Source organism: Chiloscyllium plagiosum, unplaced genomic scaffold (genome assembly GCF_037043375.1).
Source record: "Chiloscyllium plagiosum isolate Xiang-an unplaced genomic scaffold, Cpla_swu_hap1 HiC_scaffold_31, whole genome shotgun sequence".
Lineage (NCBI taxonomy): Eukaryota > Metazoa > Chordata > Chondrichthyes > Orectolobiformes > Hemiscylliidae > Chiloscyllium > Chiloscyllium plagiosum.
Genome location: NW_028270169.1, coordinates 63818752 through 63845380, shown reverse-complemented (window position 1 = coordinate 63845380; position 26629 = coordinate 63818752). Strand labels below are relative to the sequence as shown.

The 26629-nt window shown below is 42.1% G+C and overlaps 1 protein-coding gene across 6 annotated transcripts; it reads right to left on the bottom strand.

Moving 5' to 3' along the window:
* Positions 1 to 1050: 1050 nt before the first annotated feature.
* ift22 (intraflagellar transport 22 homolog (Chlamydomonas)) lies at positions 1051 to 26629 on the bottom strand. 6 transcript variants are annotated; one of them, XM_087977579.1, is made up of 6 exons: positions 26554 to 26629; positions 22274 to 22356; positions 18036 to 18125; positions 16397 to 16599; positions 10092 to 10135; positions 1051 to 2047 (listed from the first exon to the last, which is right to left on the bottom strand). In XM_087977579.1, the coding sequence occupies exons 1-6, from the start codon at positions 26590 to 26592 to the stop codon at positions 1904 to 1906; spliced, it is 603 nt and encodes a 200-aa protein (XP_087833705.1). In that variant the 5' UTR covers positions 26593 to 26629; the 3' UTR covers positions 1051 to 1903. The 6 variants fall into 6 exon arrangements, with proteins under 6 accessions (XP_087833705.1, XP_087833707.1, XP_087833706.1 ...); XM_087977581.1 differs by having other exon boundaries at positions 16397 to 16524; XM_087977580.1 differs by lacking the exon at positions 26554 to 26629 and adding an exon at positions 26309 to 26457.

The following is a 26629-nucleotide window of genomic DNA, read 5'->3' as shown; positions in this document are numbered from 1 at the left end:
CAGGGTTGGATGGTTTGAGGTATAGGAAATGAGGAGTGCAGATGCTAGAGATCAGAGTCAAGAGTGTGGTGCTGGAAAAGCACAGCAGGTCAGGCAGCACCTGAGGAGCAGGGGAATCGATGTTTTGGGCAAAAGCCCTTCATCAGTAGGCCATTCCTAATGAAGGGCTTATGCCCAAAACGTCGATTCTCCTCCTCCTCAGATGCTGCCTGACCTGCTGTGTTTTTCCAGTACCACACGCTCGGTTTGAGGTATAGGGAGAGGCTGAATAAGCTGGGGCTATTTTCCCTGGAGCATCGAAGGCTGAGGGGTGATCTTATAGAGATTTATAAAATCATGAGGGGCATGAATAAGGTAAACAGACAAGGTCCTTTCCTTGAGGGAGTCCAAAACTAGAGAGCATAAGTTTAAGGTGAGAAGGGAAAAATCTGAAATACGACCTAAAGGGCAACTTTTTCACGCGTGTATGGAATGTGCTGCCAGAGGAAATAGTGGAGGCTGGTACAATTACAACAATTAAAAGGCATATGGATGGTTATCTGAAGGGTTTAGAAGAATATGGGCCAACTGCTGGCCCATATCTGGTCAGCGTGGATATTTGGACTGAAGGTTCTGGTTCCATGCTGTACATCTCTATGACTCTAAACAGTACCACAAACTGGAAACAGTGGAGTACTTGCAAGAGAGAGAATTCGAAAATGATGTCATTAGCATATGCATCCCATGTGGTATGATTTTGGATAAAGTATAAATGCTTCAGAGTTTTCATAGGGTAGGAGTGGGAAGCAAATATTTTCTAAGCTATTTGTGACTGGGTAAATAAGAATGTAACCAGGCAAGAATATTTTCACCCATTACCATAATCATTCAATGAGAAAATCTAGCACCATCTTTCTGAACAATTGACTAAAATATGATGTCAAAATTCAAAAAAGATCTGCAAATCTGATCAGAACTCACCAGGTATCCAGTCAAATAATTCTACGAAGCATAAAAGGCTGAATACTTAAATCTTTTTCCTCTGATGAACAAAACAAAAAATATCAGAAGCAGTGAAAATGGGCATTTATTTATAACAATCAAAAAATTAATTCACTCACCATCCTTCAATTGCCAATGCTAGGTATGCCATATCAATGGCAAATACATGGAATAAATGAATCACATTTAAGAGTCAGTTTTATTATTTCATTAACTAATTAAGGAACCAGACTCATGTTTAAATCTTCATGTTTATTACACAGGAGAAATCAGACAATTTTTTTTACAAAATATATATTTTAATACATCAATTAAGGTACAGGGAATTTAGAATTTGCATTGCTTATTCAGAGTTATACACAAAGATAATGTTTAGTTTGGGTATCTGAATGTGCCTAACTAATTGCCAATTCGTCTTACATTGCAAAGTAGATATTATAAATACTTAACAGCCAGAGAGATATTGCTTTGGTAAGCATCACCTGCAACTCGCAGAAACAATGATGGCATGCTGCCACTGACCAGTGTATTCTGTAAAAAGTATGGCACTGCTCAATAATGTATTGTTTAAACACCAACCTGTAGAAACTTCAACCGAAATAAATCCAATAATATCATTGTGTGGAATCAATATTATGGATAATATGCAAATCACCAATTTGTTGCTGACTGGTTTTCACCAAAAATATTTCCTAATTTGTGTATACTTTTACAAGCACTTTTCTGTCTTTTATGATTGGTGTGCAAACAAGTTGAATACTGATCTGATGAAAAGTCCACCTGTAATAGGAAGCAGAATTCAAATTATTTTGAATGGAATAAAGGCTGAGTGACTAAAAAACTGCAGTGAATATGATTTAGGAGTCTGATTGTGATTACAGCAAACAAAAAATTTCAAATCCTTTAGGATTTAGTGGTGTTCTTAGGTGATGATTGACATCTCTTCTTTGTCTCTGCTCTCGGATAGAGAACTGACGACTGCCCCCAAGAACTGCCGAAAAGCTGTGCGCACTTGTTCTGGATCATCCTCTAGGTTTGAATGGATCAAAGTCAATTTGTTCAGGTGCTGGGCTAACAAGAAATGCAATATCATTAGGAATAGAAACAAAATTCCTGTATTTGGTTACTTTTTCATCCTGCCATTCTCACCACAGCACCTTTCTGACCATTAATATTCTGTGGAACAGCCACCAATGGTGGAACATCTAGATCTGGGATGTTCAAGGTTGGAGTTAGAGGAGTGCAAGTATCTCAAAGGATTATGGGGCAGAAAGAAAATGCAGTGGTAGGGAAGGGTGAAGACATGGAGAGATTTGAAAATCAGAATTGTCAGTTTTAAAATTGGGGAGAGAATGCAGAAGGAGCAAGTCTGGAAACTGAAGAGGCAGTGGCCAATTTTTCTCTTTAAATGGAAGGGTGGTGCAAGAGGAATGGAAAATTGTGAATGCTACATCCTGGTTCAAATTAAAAAGGTATAAAACTGCAGCCTAGTCGTTTAATCTGACATGGGCGCTTTTAGTAAAAATAATCCAAGAATGATAATTTGGACAATGCAGCTCATGAAAGAAGTGAAACTATCACTGTATTCTAACAGATGAAAGGCTTAACAGACAAACAATTTTTCAATGTATAATTTCAGTTACATCACACTGTAAATTTTTGCTATAAATTCTGTTACGATCGAGCCCTCCACTATCACCTGATGAAGGAGCGTCGCTCCAAAAGCTAGTGTGCTTCCAATTAAACCTGTTGGACTATAACCTGGTGTTGTGTGATTTCTAACTCTGACTGATGAAGGCTAGGATACCATATGCCTTATTTACTATCTTGTCAGCGATGGACTTACAAGATCCCTCTGTATATCAATGCTCCTAAGGGTCCTGCTTTCCTCTTGCATTTGACTTCCCAAAATGGATCACCTCACTCATCCATATTAAACTCTATCTGCCATTTCTCCGCCCAGCTTTCGCCAAGTGATCATGCTGTATCCTCCAATAACTTTGCTTACTATTCACAACTCCATCTAATTTCGTGTTGCTTACAAAATTATTGATCAGACCATTTATATTTTAATCCAAATCTATATATTTCAAACAACAGAGGACCTAGCACTGATCCTTGTGGTCACAGAACTCCAGTCAGAAAAACACCCATCCACAACTACCCTCAGTTTTCTATGACCAAACCAATTTTGTTATACAACTTACTAATTCACCACAAATTCCATGCAATTCAATCTTCTGGACCAGCTGACCATGAGGGACGTTTCCCATGCTTTAGTAAAGTCAATGTAGACAACATCCACTGTCCTACCCTCAATCATCATTGTCATTTTATTAAAAAAGGTCAATCAAATTTGAGAGACTGATTCTCTCCAATATGAACATTCTCCAAATACAAACAAATCCTGTCCCTAAGAATCTTCTCCAATAACTTCCCTACCACTGATTAATAATTTCAGGATGAGTCCTGTTGCCCTTAAACAAAGAAACAACTGGCTATTCCCCAGTCTTCTGTGACCTCGCCTGTGGCTAAAGAGGATACAAAGATCTCTGTAAAGGTCCCAGCAATCTCCTCCCTTGCTTTCTTCAGTATCCTAGGATAGAGGATAGGTCCTATCAGACCCAAGGGACTCATCGACATTAATGTTTTTCAAAACACTCAACAGCTCCTCTTCCTTAATATCGACGTGGCCAGAGTCAACATACCCGTCTCTAAACTTACTGTCATTTATGTCCTTCTCCTTGGTGAATACTGATGGTGAGTACTCTTTAATGCACCTCCTCTGGCTCCAGGTATAAATTCCCTCCTTTGTCCTGGAATGGATCTACCCTTTTCCTAGTTACTCTCTTGCTCCTCATATATGTGTTAAATGCCTTGTGCTTAATCCTACTTGCTATGGATATTTTAATGACCCCTTCTAGCTCTCCTAATTTCCTGTTTAAGTTCTTTCTTGCTTCCTTTATACACAAGGGCCTTGTCTGATTTCAGTTTACTAAATCTTACATATGTTTCCTTTATCTTTTTGACTAAACTTTCAACCTCTCTTGTCATTCAAGGTTCCTGAATTTTGCCATCCTTATCTTTTATCATCAAAGAAATAGCTGAACCCGAGCTCTGATCAACTGGCCTTTAAAAGATTCCCATACTGTTTCCGTGCTGTATATCTCTGTGACTCTATATATCAGATGTGGAATTAACCTCAAACAGCTGCTTCCAATCTAATTTCAGGTCTTGCCTAATAATGTTGTAATTTACCTTCTGCTAATTTAGTACATTCAGCTGAAGACCAGTTGTATACTTATCCATAACTACCTTAAATTTATGGGATTATGAAACTCTGATCACCTCACCAAGCTTGTGCCCCAGTACAAGGTCGAATATGGCCCCTTCCTGAGTTGAACTACCAACATATTGTTTCCAGAAACTCTCCTAACAAATTCTACTCCATCTAAGCATCTGGCACTATGGCAGTCCCAATCAATATTGAGGAAGTTATAAACATCCAGTACAACAATTGTTGTTTTTGCATCTTTCCATGATCTGCTCACACATCTCTTACTCTACCTCTCGCTGGCTATTGGGAGACCTGATGTATAATCGCACCATAGCGATTGGACTTTTCTCATTCCCAGGTTGTATCCATATGGCCTCGCTACTGAAACATCTAAACTGTGGAATGATGAGCTGCCAGTCTTGCCCCTCTCGCAACCAAGTTCCTGATTAATATATAATTACCACATCGTAATCCCATGTACTAATCCAAGTTCTAAGCTCATCTACTTTATCAAATATACTCCTTGAATGCAAATAAATACACTTCAAACTGCTAGTCCCACCACGTTCCTTAGCCTATCACAAGAAAGTGAGCACTGCAGATGCTGAAGATCAGAGTCGAAAAGTGTGTGCTGGAAAAGCACAGTAGATCAGGCAGCATCATAGGAGCAGGGGAGTCGATGTTTTGAGCATGAGCTCTTCATCAGGAATGAGGGGGTGGCCCAAGGGGGCTAAGAGATAAATGGGGGAATGGGGCTGAGGGGAAGGTAGCTGGGAATGCAATAGGTAGATGGGAGGGGGGGGTGGCAATGGCGATAGGTTGGAGGGGAGGGTGGAGCGAATAGATGGGCAGGATTATGGGAAGGTAGGACAGTTCAAGAGGGCAGTGCAGAGTTGGAAATTGCATCTGGGATAAGGTGGGGGGAGGGGAAATGAGGAAACTGGTGAAATCAACATTGATTTCGTGTGTTTGGAGGGTCCCAAGGCAGAAGATGAGGCGTTCTTCCTCTAGGTGTCGGGTGGCTCTAGTTTGGTGGTGGAGGCGGCCCAGGACTTACACGTCCTTGGCAGATTGGGAGGGGGAGTTAAAGTGTTCGGCCACAGGGCAATGGGGCTGTTTAGTGCATGTATCCCAGAGATGTTCTCTGAAACATTCCGCAAGTTGGTATCCAACTAGTGTTACCTTCCTATTTCTGGCAACACTAGCATGCAGCACAGGGAGTAATCCTGAGATTGCAATCCTGGAGTTCCTGTTTTTCAACTTTCCCTCAGGACCTCATCTCTCTTTCTATGTCATTAGTACCAATTAGACCACGTTTGGCTGCTCACTCTCCCCTTTCAGAATATTCTGTACTCGCTCAGAGACATCCTTGACCCTGGCATCAAGGAGATAACATATAAATCTGGAGTCTTACACACAACCATAGAAATGCCCATCAGTACCTGATATAGGGTCCGCTATCACTACCACTGCTACTATACTTCAATCGTCCTTGCTGTATGACAGAGTAATCGTGGTGCCACTGATCTGGCTGCTGCTGTTGCGATCCCTAGAGAGCTCATTAATGTCCTTCGGGGAAGGAAATCTGCCTTCATCATCTGGTCTGGTCTAGATGCGACTCCAGACCCACAGCAGTGTGGTTGACTCTCAAACTGCCCTCTGAAATGACCTAACAAGTCACTCAGTTGAATCAGTTATTACGAAGTCAACAAAGAAATGAAACTGGTATTGACCTAGGCACCAGAGAAGATATTGCAGAAACAGCCCTTTGATCCTGCAAAGTCATTCTTACTAACATCTGGGGGATAGTTCCAAAATTGTAAGAGCTATCTCACACACTAGTCAAGCAACAATCTGACATTGTCTGTAAGGTATGATTTTGTGACAATGTCCCAGATACACTTCAGACTTTTCTCACTGACTGGGCAGATCAAGCAGAAGTGGCAGCACAGTGGTATTCAGTCAGGAGGAAATTGCCCTGGGAGTCCACAACATTGACTCTGGACTCCATGAGGTCTCATGGCTTCAGGTTAAACATGGGCAAGGAAACCTCCTGGTGGTTACCATGCACTGTTCTCGCTTGGCTGATGAATCAGTACTCCTCCATTGAACAACACTTGGAGGAAGCATTGAAGGTGGCAAGGGTGCAAATTGTGCTATAAGTGGGTTGTTTCTATGTCCACCATCAAGAGTGGCTCGGCAGCAGCACTACTGATCAAGCTGGTCGGGTCCTAATGGATGTAGCAACTAAACTCGATCTGTGGCACGTGGTGACCAACAATAATGGAAAAACATACTTGGCCCCATCCCTACCAATTTGTATATGACATTATCTATGAGAGAGACCATTGCACAGTCGATGTGGAGATGAAGCCCTGCCCTCACGTTGAGAATACCCTCCATCTTGTTTTGTGGTGCTATCACCTTGCTAAATGGGGCAGATTTTGGAACAGATCTAGCAACTCAAGATTGGGCACAATCTAGCACCATCTGCAACTTCATGGCCTGGCATATCTCTCACTCAAGGAAAAAGTGAGGACTGCAGATGCTGGAGATCAGAGCTGAAAATGTGTTCCTGGAAAAGCGCAGCAGGTCAGACAGCATCCAAGGAACAGGGGAATCGACGTTTCGGGCATAAGCCCTTCTTCAGGAAATCTTCACTCTTCATTTCCTGAAGAAGGGCTTATGCCCGAAACGTCGATTCGCATATCTCTCACTCAACTCTGGTTCAATGAAGAGTGCAACACCAGCCATATCTAAAAATGAGGTGCCAACCTGATGAAGTTACCAAACAGGACTACTTACATGCCAAAACAACACAGACAGAGCTCGCTGACAATTACACATCTCAGCTGAGAAGGTGGCTCCACAAATATCCCCATCCTCAATGATGGAAGAGCCCAACACATAAGTGCAAAAGATAAGGCTGAAGCATTTGCAACAATCTTCAGCCAGAAGTGCCAACTGGATGATCCATCTCAGCCTCCTCCAATGGTCCCCTTTCTTAGATTCCAATCTTTAGTCAATTTGATTAACTACACATGATATCAAGGTTGAAGGCACTGGATATGGGCCCTGATAGCATTCTGGCAATAGCACTGAAGACTTGTGCTCCAGAACTTGCTGCTCCCCTGTCAAGTTCTTTCCATGAACATGGAAAATTGCCTGGATAAGTCTTGTGCACAAAACAAAAAATAAATTCTCACATGTACCCGCATTATTTGCCTGCATTCCGGCACCCAACCCATTCCCATTTGGCAACCAACGTATTTGGCATCCTACCCCTACCCCTTGGCATTCTACCATCCCAATTCCCTAACATCATATGTATTTTGGCGGTGTGGAGCGACAGGGATCTTGGGTTCCATGTCCATTGATCCCTCAAAGTTGCCACCCAAGTCGATAGGGTTGCTAAGAAGGCGTATGGTGTTGGCTTTAATTAGCAGAGAGACTGAGTTTAAGAGCTGCGAGGTTATGCTGCAGCTTTATAAAGCCCTGGTTAGACCACACTTGAAATATTGTTTTTTTTTTAGATTACTTACAGTGTGGAAACAGGCCCTTCGGCCCAACAAGTCCACACCGCCCCGCCGAAGCGCAACCTACCCATACCCCTACATTTACTCCTTACCTAACACTACGAGCAATTTAGCATGGCCAATTCACCTGACCTGCACATCTTTGGACTGTGAGAGGAAACCGGAGCACCCGGAGGAAACCCACGCAGACACGGGGAGAACATGCAAACTCCACACAGTCAGTCGCCTGAGGCGGGAATTGAACCCGGGTCTCTAGCACTGTGAGGCAGCAGTGCTAACCACTGTGCCACCGTGCCGCCCACATTGTGTTCAGTCCTGGTCACCTGGAAGGATGTGGAAGCTTTAGAGTGGGTGCAGAGGAGATTTACCAAGATGCTGTCTAGACTGGAGGGCAGGAATTATGAAGAAACGTTGAAGGAGCTAGGGCTTTTCTCATTGGAGTGAAGAAGTATGAGAGATGGCTTGATAGAGGTGTACAAAAAGATGTGACGCATTGGTAGAGTGGATAGCCAGAGACTTTTTCCCAGGTTGGAAATGGCTATCATGAGGGGGCATAATTTTAATGTGATTGGAGGAACGTTTAGGAGAGATGTCAGAGGTAGGTTCTTTACAGAGAGTGGTGGGTGCATGGAATGCACTGCCGGCAATGGGAGCATAGTCAGATACACGAGGGACATTTACATGAATGACAGTGAAATGAAGGGTATGTAGATTAGTTTGATCTTAAGAGTAGGATAAAAGGTTTAGATTAGATTATATTACAGTGTGGAAACAGGCCCTTCGGCCCAACAAGTCCACACCGACCCACCGAAGCGAAACCCACCCATACCCCTACATTTACCCCTTACCTAACACTACGGGCAATTTAGTATGGCCAATTCACCTGACCCTGCACATCTTTGGACTGTGGAAGGAAACCGGAGCACCCGGAGGAAACCCACGCAGACACGGGGAGAACGTGCAAACTCCACACAGTCAGTCGCCTGAGGCGGGAATTGAACCCGGGTCTCTGGCGCTGTGAGGCAGCAGTGCTAACCACTGTGCCACCGTGCCGCCCAGGTCTAAGATAAAGTGAGGTCTGCAGATGCTGGAAATCAGAGTCGAGAGTTTGGTGCTGTAAAAGCACAGCAGGTCAGGCAGCATCCGAGGAGCAGAAGAATTGACATTTCAGGCATAAGTCCTTCATCAGGAATGCCTGACCTGCTGTGCTTTTCCAACACCACATTCCCGACTAGGATAAAAGGTCATCAAGGGCTGAAGGGCCTACACTGTGATGTACTGTTCTATGTTCTATGTATTTACCATTCCACAGCAGCTATCAAGGTTGCTGTGAGGACCTTTAAATTTTAGGAAATAGTAGCGAACTGTTGTGAAGAGGGGCCATGATTTGCCTTTCCCTGACAGTTATGCACAATGAAAGAATTGTTGGAATGGAAATACAACTCTACATTTCTGAGAGAACCTTAATTGGAGTCGCCTTTCAGAAACACAGAGCTCTCTTTACTCATAAAGAGTGGTAGATTAAGATTTTCTCAGAAGCATAGTTCTGAGAGATGACAATAATCTTACCAGAAACAATTGTTAAAGGAGCAATTGCATTTTTTCTGTTCACTGGGGTCTGCAAAGCATTGGAGTAGGAGTTTGTGCGAGAATGCAAATTCTTGGAAAATTTCCCAAAATGTTTTAGATTGAGAAATTCAGCTGCAGTAGGACACCAGTGAGACTGAGGCATAGGTTTCAGATTATTATCCTCCCTTCGCTAGAGAGGTGGTGGGCAGTGTGATATTTTAGACTAGTAAAGTCCTGGATCAGAACCCTTTTTGATATGAAGAAGCATGCGTATCAAAGAGCTTAAATCAAGATTTATCACACTGTTTTCTGCTTAAGTATTTTTTCCCCAGGCAACAAAAACTTTCAGCGATACAATAACTTTCACATTCAAAACACTTTAAGGCACACAAGGTTATTGGAAAGAACAGAAATCCCAAACTACGGAAGAGACATTAGGGGAGGTGATCGAAGCCTGAGTGAAAATGTTGTTTTAAGACGGTTTTTCAAAGCAAAGTAGACAGACAAAGAATCACAAAGGTCTCAAAAGTCAATTGTAAGAAGACAAACGAACGTGACTTAGAGGCAGAAATAGGCCATTCAGTCCCTTGAACCTGCTCTGCCAATCAGTACGATCAGAGGTAATCTGATTGTGACCACTACACCACATCCTGGCCTGCCTTTGATAACCTTTGGCTTCTTTGTTAGTCAAGAATCCAACTAACTTTGAAAAGTATTCCATGACTCACCTCGAACCCTCTGGAGAACAGAATTCCGAAAATCCACTGCCCTCCTAAAGAAAGCAGAATTTTCATCGTCATCTTAAATGGTCAATAACTTATTTTTAAGCATTGTTCCCTCATTTGAATCCTTCTTGCAAGTAGAAGTATTCATTTCTGATTCTTGTACTGCCGTTCCTTTGAAGTAAAGGTGACCACGTCATTTGCCTTCCCAATTGCCTGCATGTTAATTCATGTCTTTGTACAACTACGCACACATCTCTTTGAACAACATTTAAGTTTCACACTTTCTAAAAATAATCTACTTTTCTGTCTTCATGAAGAGAGATTAATCATGCTGTGGAAACAGATATTTCCCTGTTGTCCATAGCAGGGAAGGTCCTCACCTACATTCTCCTGAAACACCAATTCCTGTGTCGGAGGACACCCTCCCAGGGTCAGAGTGTGACTTTCAACTTTCCTGAGGAACCCCTGACATGGTCTTTCTTGTCAGACATATCAAAATAAATATAACAAGAACATAACATTCATTGACCTGACCAAAGCATTTGACTCAGCAAATTACAAGGCTCTGTGAATTGTACTCCAAAGATTTTGGTGAACAAGAAAGTTCATCTCAATTCTAAATATGACTGCAACTGTCTTGAGAAAATCTGAAACAGACATCTTTAAAATCTGCACTGGTGTCAGAAATGTCTGTGTGGTAGCCTGCATACTATTTACAATATTCCTGACATCATGTGCCTTCTAGTGAGATTATTAAACACAATCTAAATAGAACTTTTAAAAAACTTGGTCATACCTTACTGAAACTAAATTGACCACCATAGTCATACGTGACCTACAGTATCTGGAACCCTCCTGTGTTGTTGACATCTCTTGAATTCTGCAGAAAAGGGACTTGGGCTGTACTTGAATGTTGCCAAAATAAAATGTCAGACCAATATTCCATTCACATAAATGTTAAGGGGAAATTCCCTGGAGTATCTTCTCAGCCACATCTCTCAAGACTCTTTGATGAAAAGAACCCAGTTGTGCCATTTCAGCCTTTTACAAACTGGAGAAGACAGCATTGACGACAAACATCTCTGCAAGTCAAAAGTAGAACTACTGAATTGTCCTTTCTTACTCATTCACAGGATAAAGGCATCACCGCGGGCCAGTATTTAGTTGCACTTGAGAAGGTGGCTGTGAGCTACCTTCTGCAACCACTACAGTCCATGTGCTTTGTGTCCCCACAATGCTGTTAGTGAGGATGTTAACCAGTTTTTGGCCCAGCGACACTGAAGGAATAGCTACATACTTCTGAGATTCTGTTGACTCTGGAACAGTTCTTATGGATTGGAGGGAGCTAATGTTTGAAGAAGGAGGTAGAGAGAAAATATGGAATTACAGACCAGTTAGCCAAACATTGGTAATGGGTAAAATGCTAGAGTCCATTATAAAAGATTTAATAGGACAGAAATTAAAATACAGTAACAAGATCCAACAGAGTCAGCATGGACTTCCAAAAGGGAAATCCCCTGCTCGACAAATCCACTGTAATTTTGAAGATATACATAGTAGAGTTAATAAGGGGTGTATTGTGTATCTTGTTCACTTGGACTTTCAAAATGCTTTTGATAAGGTCCCACATAAGAGATTCGCATATAAAATTAAAGCGCGTGAGACTGGGGATGGTGTACTGACATGGATAGAGAACTAGTTAGCAGACAGAAAACAAAGTGAAGGAATAATTTGTTTTGTTATCCCAGTGGCTGCCAGTGATCAGTGGGGTATCAAAGAGATCAGTGCTTAGACCTCAGATATTCACAATATTTATTAATGATTTACATGAGGGAATTAAAGGTTTGCAGATGGCAAAAAGTTCATTGGAAGGATGTACTGTGGGGAAGATGCAGAGGTGCTTCAATGTGATTCGGAGAAGTTGAGAGAACAGGTATATGTATGGCAGATGAAGTGTAATATGCTTTTTGCAGATACCAAGGTAGCAAAAACAGGAAGGCAGATAATTATCTTAATGACAATAGATTGGAAAAAGGGGAAGGTGCAATGAAACCTGGGAGTCCTTGTATACCACTTGCTGCAAGGTTCAGCAAGTAGTGGGCTCAGTGGTTAGCACTGCTGCCTCACAGCGCCAGGGACCCAGGTTTGAGTCCAGCCTCGGGCAATTGTCTGTGTGGAGTTTACACATCCTCCCCATGTCTGCATGGGTTTCCTCCAGGTGCTCCGGTTTCTTCCACAATGTAAAAACGTGCAGGTTAGGTGAATTGGCCATGCTAAATTGCACATAGTGTTCAGGGATAAGTAAGCTAAGTCACGTAGAGTAATAGGGTCAGGAATGGATCTGCGTGGGTTACTCTTCGCAGGGTCAATGTGGACTTGTTGGGCCAAATGGCCTGTTTCCACATTGTAGGAATTCTATGATCTTTTACGAAGGCAAATGGCATGTTGGCCTTCATAGTGAGAAGATTCAAGTACAGGAGCAGGAATGTTTTCGTGCAATTATATAGGATCGTGGCGAAACCACACCTGAAGTACTGGACGCAGTTATGGTGTCCTTTACCAGACCAATTCCTGGGATGGTTAGCTTAATATATGGAGACAGACTAGACTATATTCACTGGTGCTTAGATGAATGAGGTGAAGAAATCTCATAGAAACCTATAAATCTTTAACAGGACTAGATCGAATAAACACAGGAAGGATATTTGCAATGACCAGCGAGTCCAGAACCAGGGAATACATGTTAAGAATTGGGAATGGCCACTAAGGACTGAGATGAGGAGAAATATTTTCACCACAGAATGATAAACCTGTTGAATTTTCTGCCACAGGAAGTGGTTGAGGTCAAAACATTGAATGTTCGAGAAACAAAAGCATGGAAATAGGAGCAGGAGTAGGCCATTCAGTCCTTTGAACCTGCTCCAACATTCAATATGATCATGATTGATCATCCAACTCAGCACTATCTTCCCATTTTCTCCCCATATCCTTTGACTCCTTTCACCATAAGAGCTATATCTAACTATTCAAGGAGAGGTTAGGGCGAAAGGGGTCAAAGAGTATGGGGAGAAAACAGGAACAGGGTATTGAGTTGGATGATTAGCCATGATCATATTGAATGGAAAGCCAGATTCAAAGGGCTGAATGACCTCCTCCTGATTCTATTTTTTCATGTAAATCAGGAATGTGAGTGACTTGGAGGGCAAGTTGTAGGTGGTGGTGTTCTCATGTATCTGCTGCCTCTGTTCTTCTGGATGGGAGTATTCATGGATTTGAAGGGTGCTGTCAAAGAAGCCTTGGTGACTTTCTGCTCTGCATTGTGTAATAGTATATGCTGCTGCTACTGAGCGTTAGTGGAGGAGGGAATGGATGCTTGTAGATGTGGTGCCAATGCAGCAGGCTGCTTATACTGGATGGTGTCAAACTTTGAGTGTTGTTGGAGCTACACTCATTCAGGCAAATAGGGTCTACTCTATCACATTTCTGATTTGCACCTTGTACCTAGTGGATATTCTTTGGGAAGTCAGGAGGTGAATTACTCACCACAGTATTCCTAGCCTCTGACCTACTCTTGTAGTGATGGTATAGTTACGTCTATGGTCAATGGATGTTGGGGATACAACAATGGAAATGCCATTGAATGTGAAGGTTTGAAGGGCTGAAGATTTGATTCTGTCTTGTCGGAGATGGTCGTTGCCTGGCATTCATATAGTGTGATTGTCACTTGCTACTCATAAGCGCAAATCTGGATATCTTTCAGGTCTTTTGAATGCGGTCTGCTTCAGTGTCTGAGAAATTGTGACTGATATTGAACATTATTCAATTATCACAGTTTGTTTTCAATTACTCAAAAGTCATTAATCACTCAATTACTCATGAAGCTGCATCACCCTGAGTCCAGAAGTCCACATGATGAGGCAGAGCAGGGACAGAGAAGCAAAGGAAAGAGAATCCTACCCTAGATTCCACTTCCTCATGGAAGTGGAACCTTCCTGACCAAGGTGTCCATAGATCTGTGGGGTGAGAATTGGCCTGTAGACAGTCACATGAAAATCCACGACAAAACACTTATCGTTGAGCGGACATCATCCTCAAATTTACAGCCAATGACAACATCAATACCTTTACGATGAACACCAAACTGCAACTTGCCTTGCTTAATGATTGTAGATGTATAAGTGTACAAGGGCACAGAGTTAGCTTGTTGTCTTTTCAAACTGTGTTGAAAATGTGTTGCTGGAAAAGTGCAGCAGGTCAGGCAGCATCCAAGGAACAGAGAATCGACGTTTCGGGCATAAGCCCTTCTTCAGAAATCTGTAGAGGGAGGAAGAGAGCTTCCTGAAGAAGGGCTTATGCCCGAAACGTCGATTCTCCTGTTCCTTGGATGCTGCCTGACCTGCTGTGCTTTTCCAGCAACACATTTTCAGCTCTGATGTCCAGCAATTGCAGCCCTCACTTTCTTTTCAAACTGTGTCCCTTGTACACTTATACACACTTACAGGTCTTACACAATTTCAAAAATACTATGTTATTATTACTATCAAAGTGAATAACATCACACTTTCCCAAAATGTTCCCAATTTGCCACATTGTTTTCGATTCACTTAACCTTTCCATATCTCTTTGCAGCCTATGTCCTCTTCACAACTTGTATTCCCACCTAGATTTGTATAGTCAGCAGAAATAGTCAAAGAAACAGACAGTAATTTTGTTTAGAGTCACAGAAATATACAACACGGAAACAGACCCTTCGGTCCACCTCATCCATGCTGACCAGATATCCTAATATAGTCCCATTTGCCAGCACTTGGCTCATATCCCTCTAAACCCTTTATATTCATATACCCGTCCAGATGCCTTTTAAATGTTGTAATTGTACCAGCGTCCACTACTTCCTCTGGCAGCTCATTCCATACATGCACCAGCCTGCTCACTGTGCACTCTCAGTCCTGTTGCTATGGGCTCACAATTATAGATTCAGCGGGTTCTTCCAAATTAGGTCAAAATCTGAAATCCCAGCCAATATACTGACAGCAGTTAGTAACACTTCCATGGGTCTCTTGCGGATTCTGCCAGCTCTACCTTTCAAACCCAGTGGATTTCCTGTCTGCTCAGAGCACAACCCTGAAAGTACTTTAATCTTGCATAAAACTCTGATTTAGCCTCAACTGGAGAGAAGAGAGATTGTGTGTGTGTGTGTGTGTGTGTGTGTGTGTGTGTGTGTGTGTGTGTGTGAGAGTGTGTGTGTGAGAGAGAGAGAGAGAGAGAGAGAGAGAGAGAGAGAGAGAGAGAGAGAGAGAGAGAGAGAGAGAGAGAGAGAGAGAGAGAGAGAGAGAGAGAAGACAGACAAAGAGAAATGGAGAGAGAGAGAGAGAGAACTTCAATTCTATGTACACACTGGAGAAGTTGAGATTGTTTACCTTCAAGAAAGTTGCAAGGACAAAACCTTGAGTGGTCTCCATCACTCCCACTGGACTCAATGCCACCTCTACTTCCATTAGGTCTGCCAAACCCTCCTCAACCTCCCTAAGCACTCACTCATTGCCTGGCATCCTAACCCCTTAAACAACTGTCACATATCCCACACTTACCTATATGTTCACCCTTGCACAGAAACTGAAGTGCCCAAAGTGGTTTAATATCATAGAATACAGCAACTACTACTGTGACAAAGGTTTGTTATACCCTGACTGTCCTGAACTTCATGGAAACAGCAAGATTTCAGATATACTAGATTTAGATTTTATTGTCATGTGTACTCAAGTAAAGAGTACAGGAGTACACTGAAAACTACAAAATTGCCATTCTCCGGCACCATCTTAGTATACAAAAGACAGGATTAAAAACCAAAACAGAAATAAAAGGAACAGGTAAAAGAAAAAGAAACATCCTGATCACTCCCCCACCTCCATCATAAGTTCTCACCATCAGAAATACAAAGCCATCAAGTCCATCCAGTCTGCAAACAAACACCTAGGTGCCCTGAGTCCTCACACACCACCGCAGCCAGAATGCTGCTAAAGGATTAGGGATTGGAGTTGTTAGTGAGAAATATAGAGTTCTGTCCTAATACAAAAATATAGGAGCAGAGTAGCAATCATGCCTCAGATAATCTGACACCCCTTTTTTTAAGGGAAACTAGAAATGATGTGTTTTTTTTTCAATGTTAAAGTTTTAGCAATGGTGTCAAGAGTCATAGAATCATTCCTCTACAAGTTCTAATTGATATCAAAGGTGTTTGATTGTTGATTGGAGAGCAATGTGTCATTTAGCTGTTGTCAAGAGTAATGTCATTCCTTCACACTTACCAAGATTAGGCCGCCCTTTGCCAGCTGCTGAGTTGGGTTTATGGTGAGCAACTAGAAGACATTGAGAATCATGCAACCGTGGCTGCTGCACAAAGGAAGAATAGAACATCTCGATTTCCTTCAGGTGGCTGGGTACATCAACATTAAACACAATGACAACTCCATTGGAATCCTTCACTAAAGCTGGCCAGCAAGTCTCAAATCTTCAGAGAGGAAACAAACAACTTCACAAACTTAGCTTAATTCTTATAGTAAATAAGAGAGGAAATGCATGCACACAGATTATAAACCATCAATGTGTCAGATCTACTACATATTCAAGTATATCTCCAGTTACAGATTAATCAATTAGCAATTTCATTTTCAGAATAGTTGAAGAAGCTGTTATGGAGTTTGATTCACATTCTCATTGCCTCATATCTGTTTGGTGAATTACATGAAATATACAGACACAAACAGGCCATTCACCCTGTCAAGTCTGTGCTGGCATTTACCTCCACAAAGGTGAGTGCTTATCTAAGTTGAGACTGGATAATCATTGAAAGACAAAGAAAGAAGGGCTATGCAAATCGTCAGATGAGAAAGGATAGAAGGAATCTCTAATGGAACATAAATACTAGCATGGGCTGTTCAGCTGAACCACTGTGCCTGTGCTGTAACTTCTCTGTAATTCTATATATTGTAGAGAGTTACAACTGATGTTATTAATGGACTAGTTAGATCACAGACTGAAATATGGCTTGAAAGATTCTATGGTTTTAATTTAACAAGGCGATTTTTCACTGAAACACAAGCATGAAATGATGCAGATCTGGTTTTAACAACAAAACATATGTATATTACGTAAAAGAAAAAGACAAAATTGAAGAAACCAAGTTATTTTCATGAAACACAATTTGAAAGATTTTGAAACAGTAAAAATTCCACTTAACAACAGCACCCTTCTTTGGTCCTCAAACACCAAAGAGAATTTCCTTTCCAATCATATCTATAGGTTGGACATGAATTTTCCTTTCAATTCCTGGGCTTGGTAGTCTATAAGCCCCTTCTTCAAATATTCATATAACAGAGTTTAGATGCTCCCAGCTTAAAATACCCCTTTCAAGGTTCTAACTAAACGTTTCGTCTGGAACTAACAGTGAGGTAACTTATTTCCTAACTCTTCTAAACTAACTGCTTTCTCTAGGAGAAACTCTTCATACACTTTACTTCAAACAGGACTTCTGCAAACTGAAATATAAATACTTTGCAAGCTATAGTGATTTTCCCTAATGAAATAAAACATCAATTCCTGTTTCTAACTGAAAGCAGGTTAATGCCTTCATTCATAAAACTCTCCCAATGGAAACAAGTTCCATTTTCACCCCCCCCAGGAACTCTCTCTCTCATACTGGTTTAACTGCAACTTAGGAAGATGAGAGGTGATCTCATTAATTGTACCAGATTGTGAAGAGATTATATAGGGTGGACATGGTGCGGTTGAATCCCCCCCCCAGGCTGGAGAATCGAGAACATGGTCTGAGGATATGGGGACGATCACTTGGGACTGAAAAACTTCTTTACACAAAATCTTCTGAATGTTTGAAATTTTGAATGCTCTGAAGCCTGTGGACACTCATTTGATGAACATACTACTTACTTCTGATCACCAGAGCAGTCCCAGAGTTCCACTTCACAACCAATATTTTTCCCATTGGCAATCACATTTGGACATTCATACTCTAGAATCCTAGAAGATGAGATTGTTTGCTTAGCATTAATAAAGTCAATTTACATACAATTTAAAATATATAAAATGATATTCAAAATTACCTCAGGCTGACATGTCCAGTTGAAAGTACATGTAACACATTCATCAGAACAAATATTTCCTCATTTATTCTGTTTTATTGCAAACCTTAATTATTTCTTTCTTTTCATTCTTTCATGTAACGCTGGCGTTGCCAACATTTGTAGCCCATCCCTAATGTAGCCCACAGTAATGCTTGAAACCAATAAAGGCAAGAAACTCAGTTACTGTAGGACTAAAAGCGCTTTGTTGAACCTTAAGGTGCTACACTACATTAAAGGCGCAATCTAAATACAGGTTGGGAGGTTAGCACAGTTGGCTGGTTCAGATTAATGCCAACAGCACATATTCAATTCCTGTTCCTGCTGAAGTAGACGTTGGACCTCTCCACTCCTGCTCCACAAATTGAGTACAAAGCAATAGCAAACTACTACTAACAAAACAGTTCAGGGTGAATCATCGGCAGCCAATGAGTCAAGGACCTACTGTCAGCACATACGGAATGGAATAAATACATACCTTGAACACATTAAAATTACTTTCAATGACATTACCTGGGTTTAGTTCTTGTAACAGGATGTGAAAGAACAGGTGGGAAGATGGTTGACTTATTTCCAGGGAAAAGGGAATCTAAATTAAGGAGACACTTTGCCTCAAATCTGAGGAAACAGCACCTAACCTAAATTAGGGAGGAGGAGGAGAATTTGTCTCTTAAGACTGGGAGCATAACCATGTAAAGTGCACCAATAGGGAAAGCATAGAATCAAAAACAGCTAGAACTGACTGGCCAAGACAGGCATGCAAAAATTAAAAATTGCAAAGCTGCTGTGCCTACCATAGTTTCACCAGAAAGTGCAATATGTACAAAGCTTTAAATTGCTCAATCAACTGAAAATGTGTATGCACCATGAATATGAATATGCATCATGATTGCTGTTTGTCTCTCCTGTGTTGTTTTGGGGAAAGTGGAGGCTCATCAGGTTGTTTGTTGATACACAGAATCATAGAGTCCCTACAGTGTGGAAACAGGCCATTATGCCCAACAAATTCACACCAACTCTCTATACAGTAACACAATAAGACCCATTCCCCTATTATTCTACATTTACCCCTGGCTAATTCACCTAACCTACACATCCCAGAACACTATGGGTAATTTTTGCATGGTTAATTCACCTAACCCGCACATCTTTGGATTGAGAGAGGAAACTGGAGCACCCGGAGGAAACCCATGTAGACATGGGGAGACTGTGCAAATTCCACACAGACAGTCGTCTGACAGTTAGTTCTGCCCAGTTAGGAAAGAGATGAGAAGCAATTTCTTGTCTCAGAGGGTAGTGGATTTCTGGAATTGGAGTCATACAGTACGAAAACAGACCCTTTGATCCAATTCATCACACTGACCAGATATTCCAATCTGACCTAGTCCCATTTGCCAACATTTGGCCTATATCCCGCTAAGCCCGTTCATATATCCATCCAGATGCTTTTTAAATATTGTAATTGTATCCACTTCCACCACATTCTCTGCCAGCTCCTTCCTTACACACATTATCCTCTGCATGCAAAGGTTACCACAGGTCCTTTTTAAAATTTTCCCTTCTTGCCTTAAACCTATGCCCTCTAGTTTTAGACTTCCCTACCCTGGGAAAAGACCTTGACTACCCATCCTATCTATGCCCCTCATGATTTCATAAACCTCTATAAGGTCACCGCTCAGCCCTCAATGCTCCAGGGGGAAAAAAGCCCCAGCGTGTTCAGCCTCTGCCTATAACTCAAAGCCTCCAGGCCCAGCAACATCTCTGTAAATCTTTTTTGTACCCTCTCAGATTTCACAACATCCTTCTTAAATAATGGCACCAAATTAGCCAACCTTCAGTCCTGGCACCTTACCTGCAGCTGTTAGTGATACAAATATCTCTGCTAGGGGCCCAGCAATCCCTTCCCTAACTCCCCACAGTATTCTTGTCAAGACATCAATATTGATTTCCACAAGTTCCCTTCTGCATCCTTCCCCACAGTGAATACTGATGCAAAATATTTGTTTCGTATCTGAACCATCTCCTGTGGATCTGCACAGATTATCACATGGATTTTGAAGGGGCCCTATTCTCTCCCTAGTTACTCTTTTGTCCTTAATTGTACTTATAGAATCTCTTTACATTCTCCTTAAGGTTGCAGTTGTACAGGATGTTGGTGAGGCTGTACTTGGAGTATTGTGTTCAGTTTGGTCACCTTAGTACAGGAAGGATGTTATTAAACTGGAAAGAATGCAGAAGAAATTTACAAGGATGTTCCCAGGACCCAAGGGTCTGAGTTATAGGAGAGGCTGGACAAGCAAGGACTTTTTTTTCTTACAGCATAGGAAACTGAGGGGGATAATACCTAAGTGTATAAGATTATGAGTGGCATAGATAGGGTGAATGCACTCAGTCTTTTTCCCAGGGTTGGGGAATCAAGGACTAGAGGGCATCAGTTTAAGGTTAGAAAGGAAAGAACAAAAGGGAACCTGAGGGGCACAATGTTTTTACACAGAGAGTGGTACGCATATGGAATGAGCTGCCAGGAAGTGGTTGAGGCCGGTACATTAACAACAATTAAACAGCATTTGGACAAATACATGTTTAGGAAGGGTTTAGAAGGATATGGACCAAGTGCAGGGAATTGTGTTAGAGCCGGTAGACATTTTGGTCGGCATGGACCAATTTGGGCCAAAGGCCCTGTCTCCATGCTGTAGGACTGTATGACTCTATAACTCCACTTGCCAAGGCAATCTCATGACTCCTTTTAGCCCTCCTGATTTCTCTCTTATGTATACTCTGACTGCCATTATACTCCTCGAGGTATTCACTTGATCCCAGTTGTCTATAGCTGACATATGCCGCCTCTTTCTTCTTGACCAGAGCCTCAATTTCTCCAGTCATCCAGCATTCTCCTACACCTACCAGCCATGCCCTTCACACTAATGGGAACATACTATCTCTGAACTCTCCTTATCTCATTTTTAAAGGCCTTCCAATTCCCAAATGTCCTTTTTCCTGTGTCTAGCCTCCTGGAATCAACTCTTGAAAGTTCCTGGCTAATACCGCCTTTCTTCAATTTTGAACTTTAGCTTTTTGATCAGTTCTATCCTTTTAAAATTAATAAAATTATGAGCACACGTCCCAAAGTGCTCCCCCACTGACACCACAGTCACTTGCCCTGTCTTATTTACGAACAGAAAGTCAAGTATTGCTCCTTCTCTAGTAGGTACATTGACATATTGAATAAGAGAGTTTTATGTAAACACTTTAAAAAATTCCTCCCTATCCAATTCTTTAAAGGAGCAGGCTCTGAAGGCTGGGTTGTTAAGTATACTGGAAGCTGAGATAGACAGATTTTTGAACAGTGAGGGGTATCAAGAGTTATGAAGAAAAGTAGTTAAGGGTTATCAGATCTGCTATGATCTCATTACTATTTCTTTGCTTTACGGTCTTATAATCATCACAGGAATGTCTAATCTATGTTTGTCAGAGACCTGTTTCACAATGACCATTAGATGGCAGCTTGGAGCAGGAGATTGTCTGTTCCTCACCGCCCCTGATCTCAGTAACCAACGAGTGGCACAGTGGTTAGCACTACTGCCTCACGACGTCAGTGACCCGGGTTCAATTCCTACCTCAGGCAACTGTCTGTGTGGAGTTTGCACGTTCTCCCCGTGTCTGCGTGGGTTTCCTCTGGGTGCTCTGGTTTCCTCCCACAATCCCAAAATGTGCAGGTCAGGTGAATTGGCCATGCTAAATTGCCGGTAGTGTTAGGTGAAGGGGTAAATGTAGGGGAATGGGTCTGGATGGGCTGCTCTTCGGAGGGTCGGTGTGGACTTGTTGGGCCGAAGGGCTTGTTTCCACACTGTAAGTAATCTAAATCAATCTGTTTGCCACCTGTGCTATAAACTGCAAACTTCAACAGTCTAAGGTGCTGTGGCTCAGTGGACTTTGCCGAACAGAATGTGTAATAAGATGGTAAATATCTGCTGTCAACGCAGCAATCTGGATTTATAGAAGATGGTCAGACAGGAAGTGCCATTTTAAACAAAATTACTCACAGACCTGACACCTTGTGTTGGACTGTAATCACCACCAATGGCTTCAGTTGCATCTGACAGAAAATTGGCCAGAACAGTTTTTCCACTCTGCAAGTGAGAAATTCAAGAGTTTGTACAAGTGTGCAGCAACCTGACTGGAAGTAATTGTGGATGACTGCAGTAGCAACACAGTGTTAACAGAAATCTAGCCTAGGGCTGACTATACTTTTCTGCTTAATGAACCCCCACTTCCTGGCTACATCTTTAACTGTTTGTCGATTAAGGCCATCGCAATAACAGTCTAGTTCTCATCACCAAATGCCCTAGGCAGAGTCCCTAATCCTCTGGCACATTTCTCTTTGAGCATCTCACCTTGCTCCACTTCTCTCACCTCCCAATTAAAATCCTCCCAAATACGAGAAATATCTTCTCATGGATATAGGTTCACTGCTTTCTTCCATAGTTTCTGCATTGAATCTCTGTCACTACCTTGCAAAAGAACTAGCCCCCAAATCACTTACTTTGGTCTTTTAAATCACCAACAATTTAGCCTTTGGGGATCCTCCACTGACCACATTTTTACAGCTATTAATTTACTACCTCACACTCACTTATGCAAGTTTGCCATTTAGAAAATTAGAATACAATCAAGTCAACATGGTTTGTCAAAGGGAAATTGTTTTATTAATTCAGTAGAATTCCTTAAATATGTAACAAAAAGGGGAACTAGTAGATGTCATGTATGGACAATTTCAAGGCTTGGACTGATAAGTGGCAAGTAACATTTGTGCCACACAAATGTCAGGTAATGACCATCTCCAAGAAGTCAGAATGTAATCATTTCAACTTGATATGCAATGGCATTACTATTGCTATAAACGCTTTCTGTGCAGGTGACAATTTTAAATTTTTCAGACGATATTAAACTTGGAAGCATCTAATCTATGAAGAAAACATAGAACTCCAAAAGAATACAGAGAAAAGGACACGAATGAAGGCTGAGGAAAGGTTTATGCCCAAAATATCGATTCTCCCTCTCCTTGGATGCTGCTTGACCTGCTGTGCTTTTCCAGCACCACACTCTTGGCTCTGATCTCCAACATCTGCAGTCCTTACTTTCTCCTATATATCAGCACAGATCATTTAAGAGTGACAGCTGGAGTGAGCAGTTAATAAAGCATACAGTATCCTGGGCTTTACTAATAGGGGTATAGAGTATAAGACTCGGTTTTATCTCAGCTGGAGTACTGTGTACAGTTTTGGGTGGCACATTACAGGAAGGATGTGAACTCATTAGAGAGCGTGCAGAAGAATGCTTCCATGTATGAGGAACTTCAGTTATGAGGAGAGATTGGAGAGGGTGGAGAGTGCATAGAAGTTTTCAAAACATGAGAGGGCTGGATAGAGTAGGTAGGGAGAATTTACTCCAGCTCGTAAAAGGATCAAGAATGATGGGACACAGATTTAAAGTATTTGGCAAAATAAGTAAATAAAGATGAGGGAAAAATAAAATCTTTAACACACAATGGGTTGTGTGGGTCTTGAATACATTCCTTGGAAGTATAGTGGATACAGGTTCAACTGAGCCATTTAAGAGGGTGTTAGTTGAGTATTCAAATAGAGATAATGTGTAAGGTTATTCGGAAACGAGAAGAATGATAGTAAGTCATGATGCTTATTTAGAAAACTGGTGCAAACATGATGGGCCAGCTGGCCTCTTTCTGCACAATAAAACCTCTGTGATTCCCCCACTATCAATATGCTGAGAATAAACATTGACCAGGTCAAAGCAGCCCACTTGACTGACACCCAACTTCTGCATTCACTCCACCACCAATGCTCAGTAGCAGCAGTACACAATATCTTGAAGATGGAATACAGCAAATCACCAAGGTTTCTTCAACAGCACGTTCCAAACCCACAAATTCTACCACACAGAACTGACTAACTACTAGCAGATGAACTGCTAATGAATTCCCCCACTATCAATATGCTGAGAATAAACATTGACCAGGTCAAAGCAGCCCACTTGACTGACACCCAACTTCTGCATTCACTCCACCACCAATGCTCAGACAGACAAAAAGATGGAGATTTTTCCATCACTGTCACATGTTATGATGTCATCTAGTGGAGATATGATCAAGAATACAATAGAACACCACCTCTATTGGCTCATCTCTGTGCACCATGGAAGCTACTTTGTCAGAAAAACTTCCATTAGTTAAACAGATTTCCCCTTTCACAAAGCCATGATGAAATTGTGATTTTCTAACTATCCTGCTATAATCTCAACAAGTTATTCTAGCAACATCAATACGACAGATGTTTGACTTACTGACCTACAGTTTCTGGCTTTCCATATCTCTCCTTTCTTGCATACAGGTGTTCCATTTACTATGTTGTCACTTCTCAATTCTGTTCCCATCTTTCCTAGAACTCAATATTTGAAATCCTCCAAACAGATTTCCTGTGCCTATCAGAGTGCTGAAATCACGTGTCACAAATATAGGAACGTGCTGTAAACCATGCTTTCTCTACCAGTGTGTATCATTTGACATATTTGACAACAGTAGATTCATTGAGAAAATTCCACACTTCAATTCCAGCTGTATTCCCCAGTTTACCCATTGACGTCTCATCAGCGTATTTATTATGATATTTTCTTGAGTGACATCACACCCACAAGCATCGACTCTCACCATCACACAATAGCAGCAGTGGATACTACCTAAATGATGCACTGCAGAAATTCAAAGATCCTTAGACAGCACCTTCCAAACTCATAACCACTTCCATCTAAAAGGACAAGTGCAGTAGATACACGGGAATACCATCCCCAGCAAACTCTCACATCCCCCCAAGCTACTTTCTATCCTGACTTGGAAATATATCTAGGTAAAAACAATGACTGCAGATGCTGGAAACCAGATTCTGGATTAGTGGTGCTGGAAGAGCACAGCAGTTCAGGCAGCATCCGAGGAGCAGTAAAATCGACGTTTCGGGCAAAAGCCCTTCATCAGGAATACAGGCAGGGAGCCTGAAGGGTGGAGAGATAAGTGAGAGGAGGGTGGAGGTGGGGAGAAAGTAGCATAGAGTACAATAGGTGAGTGGAGGAGGCGGGGTGAGGGGGTGAGTGGAGGAGGGGGGAGGAGTGGATAGGTGGAAAAGAAGATAGGCAGGTAGGACAAGTCATGGGGACAGTGCTGAGCTGGAAGTTTGGAACTGGGGTGAGGTGGGGGAAGGGGAAATGAGGAAACTGTTGAAGTCCACATTGATGCCCTGGGGTTGAAGTGTTCCGAGGAGGAAGATGAGGCGTATATCTCTCTTCCTTCAGTGTCACTGGGTCAAAATCCTGGAATTCCCTAAGAGCAGTGCAAGTTGACTTACAGCACACTGACCTACAGCAATGATTGAAGAAAGTAGCTCACCACCACCCTTTCAAGGGCAAATGGGGACAGGTAATAATTGCTGGCCAGCCTGGAGTGCCCATATCCCATGACTGATTTTTTTTAAAAAAGTGCTCTATAATTTTCAACTAAAATCAGACAAATCATCACCTCGTGCAGAGACCCACATACTGACAGAGAGGGGGAATGAGGGGCAGATAGCTCTGAATTTCCAGGAACTATCTAGAATCTATCACAGAAATGTTATGTGCAGAAGGAGGCCATTTGATCCATCATGCATCCACTGAGTCTATTACCTAGTGTCAATCTCCGGCCTTTCCCATATCCACCGAACATCCTGTTTTTATTTATTCACACGTGGGTGAGGGATGGGTGTCGCTCCAGGCCAGCATTTATTACCCATCCCGAATTGCTCCTAATTCACGATGTTTATTGAATTCAAATTCCACCACCTGCTAAGGCAGGTTTGAACTGACTCCCCAGAACACTACCAGGGTCTCTGGACGAAGTAGTGATAATACCACTAGGCCATCCCCTCGCTATTTAAATAACCATTCAGTGCCCTCTTGAATGCCTCAACTCAACTTGTCTTCACCACATTCCCAGGCAGTGCTTTCTACAGCGCTAACCCTGACTGACAGGCTCTTTACCTTCTCCATTTATGGGGCTGGAGGGATATGGACCAAGGGCAGAAAGAAGTGATTCCTTTAGTTTGGCGTCATCTTTGACACAGCATCGTGGGCCGAAAGGGCCTGTTCCTGAGCTGTACTGTTCTATGTTCTCGACAACCCCATCGCCTTCTCTCTCCCTCTCCCTCACACACACTCTGTCACCCTCCCTCATTCACCCCACCCCACCCCACCATTTCCCCTTTCCTTGCCCCGCTCTAAGATACCTCTCGCGGTCCGAGCAGCAATAATTTGATGTTAAACATGGCGGCTGGTCAGGTGATCACCGCTTCCGTTACCATG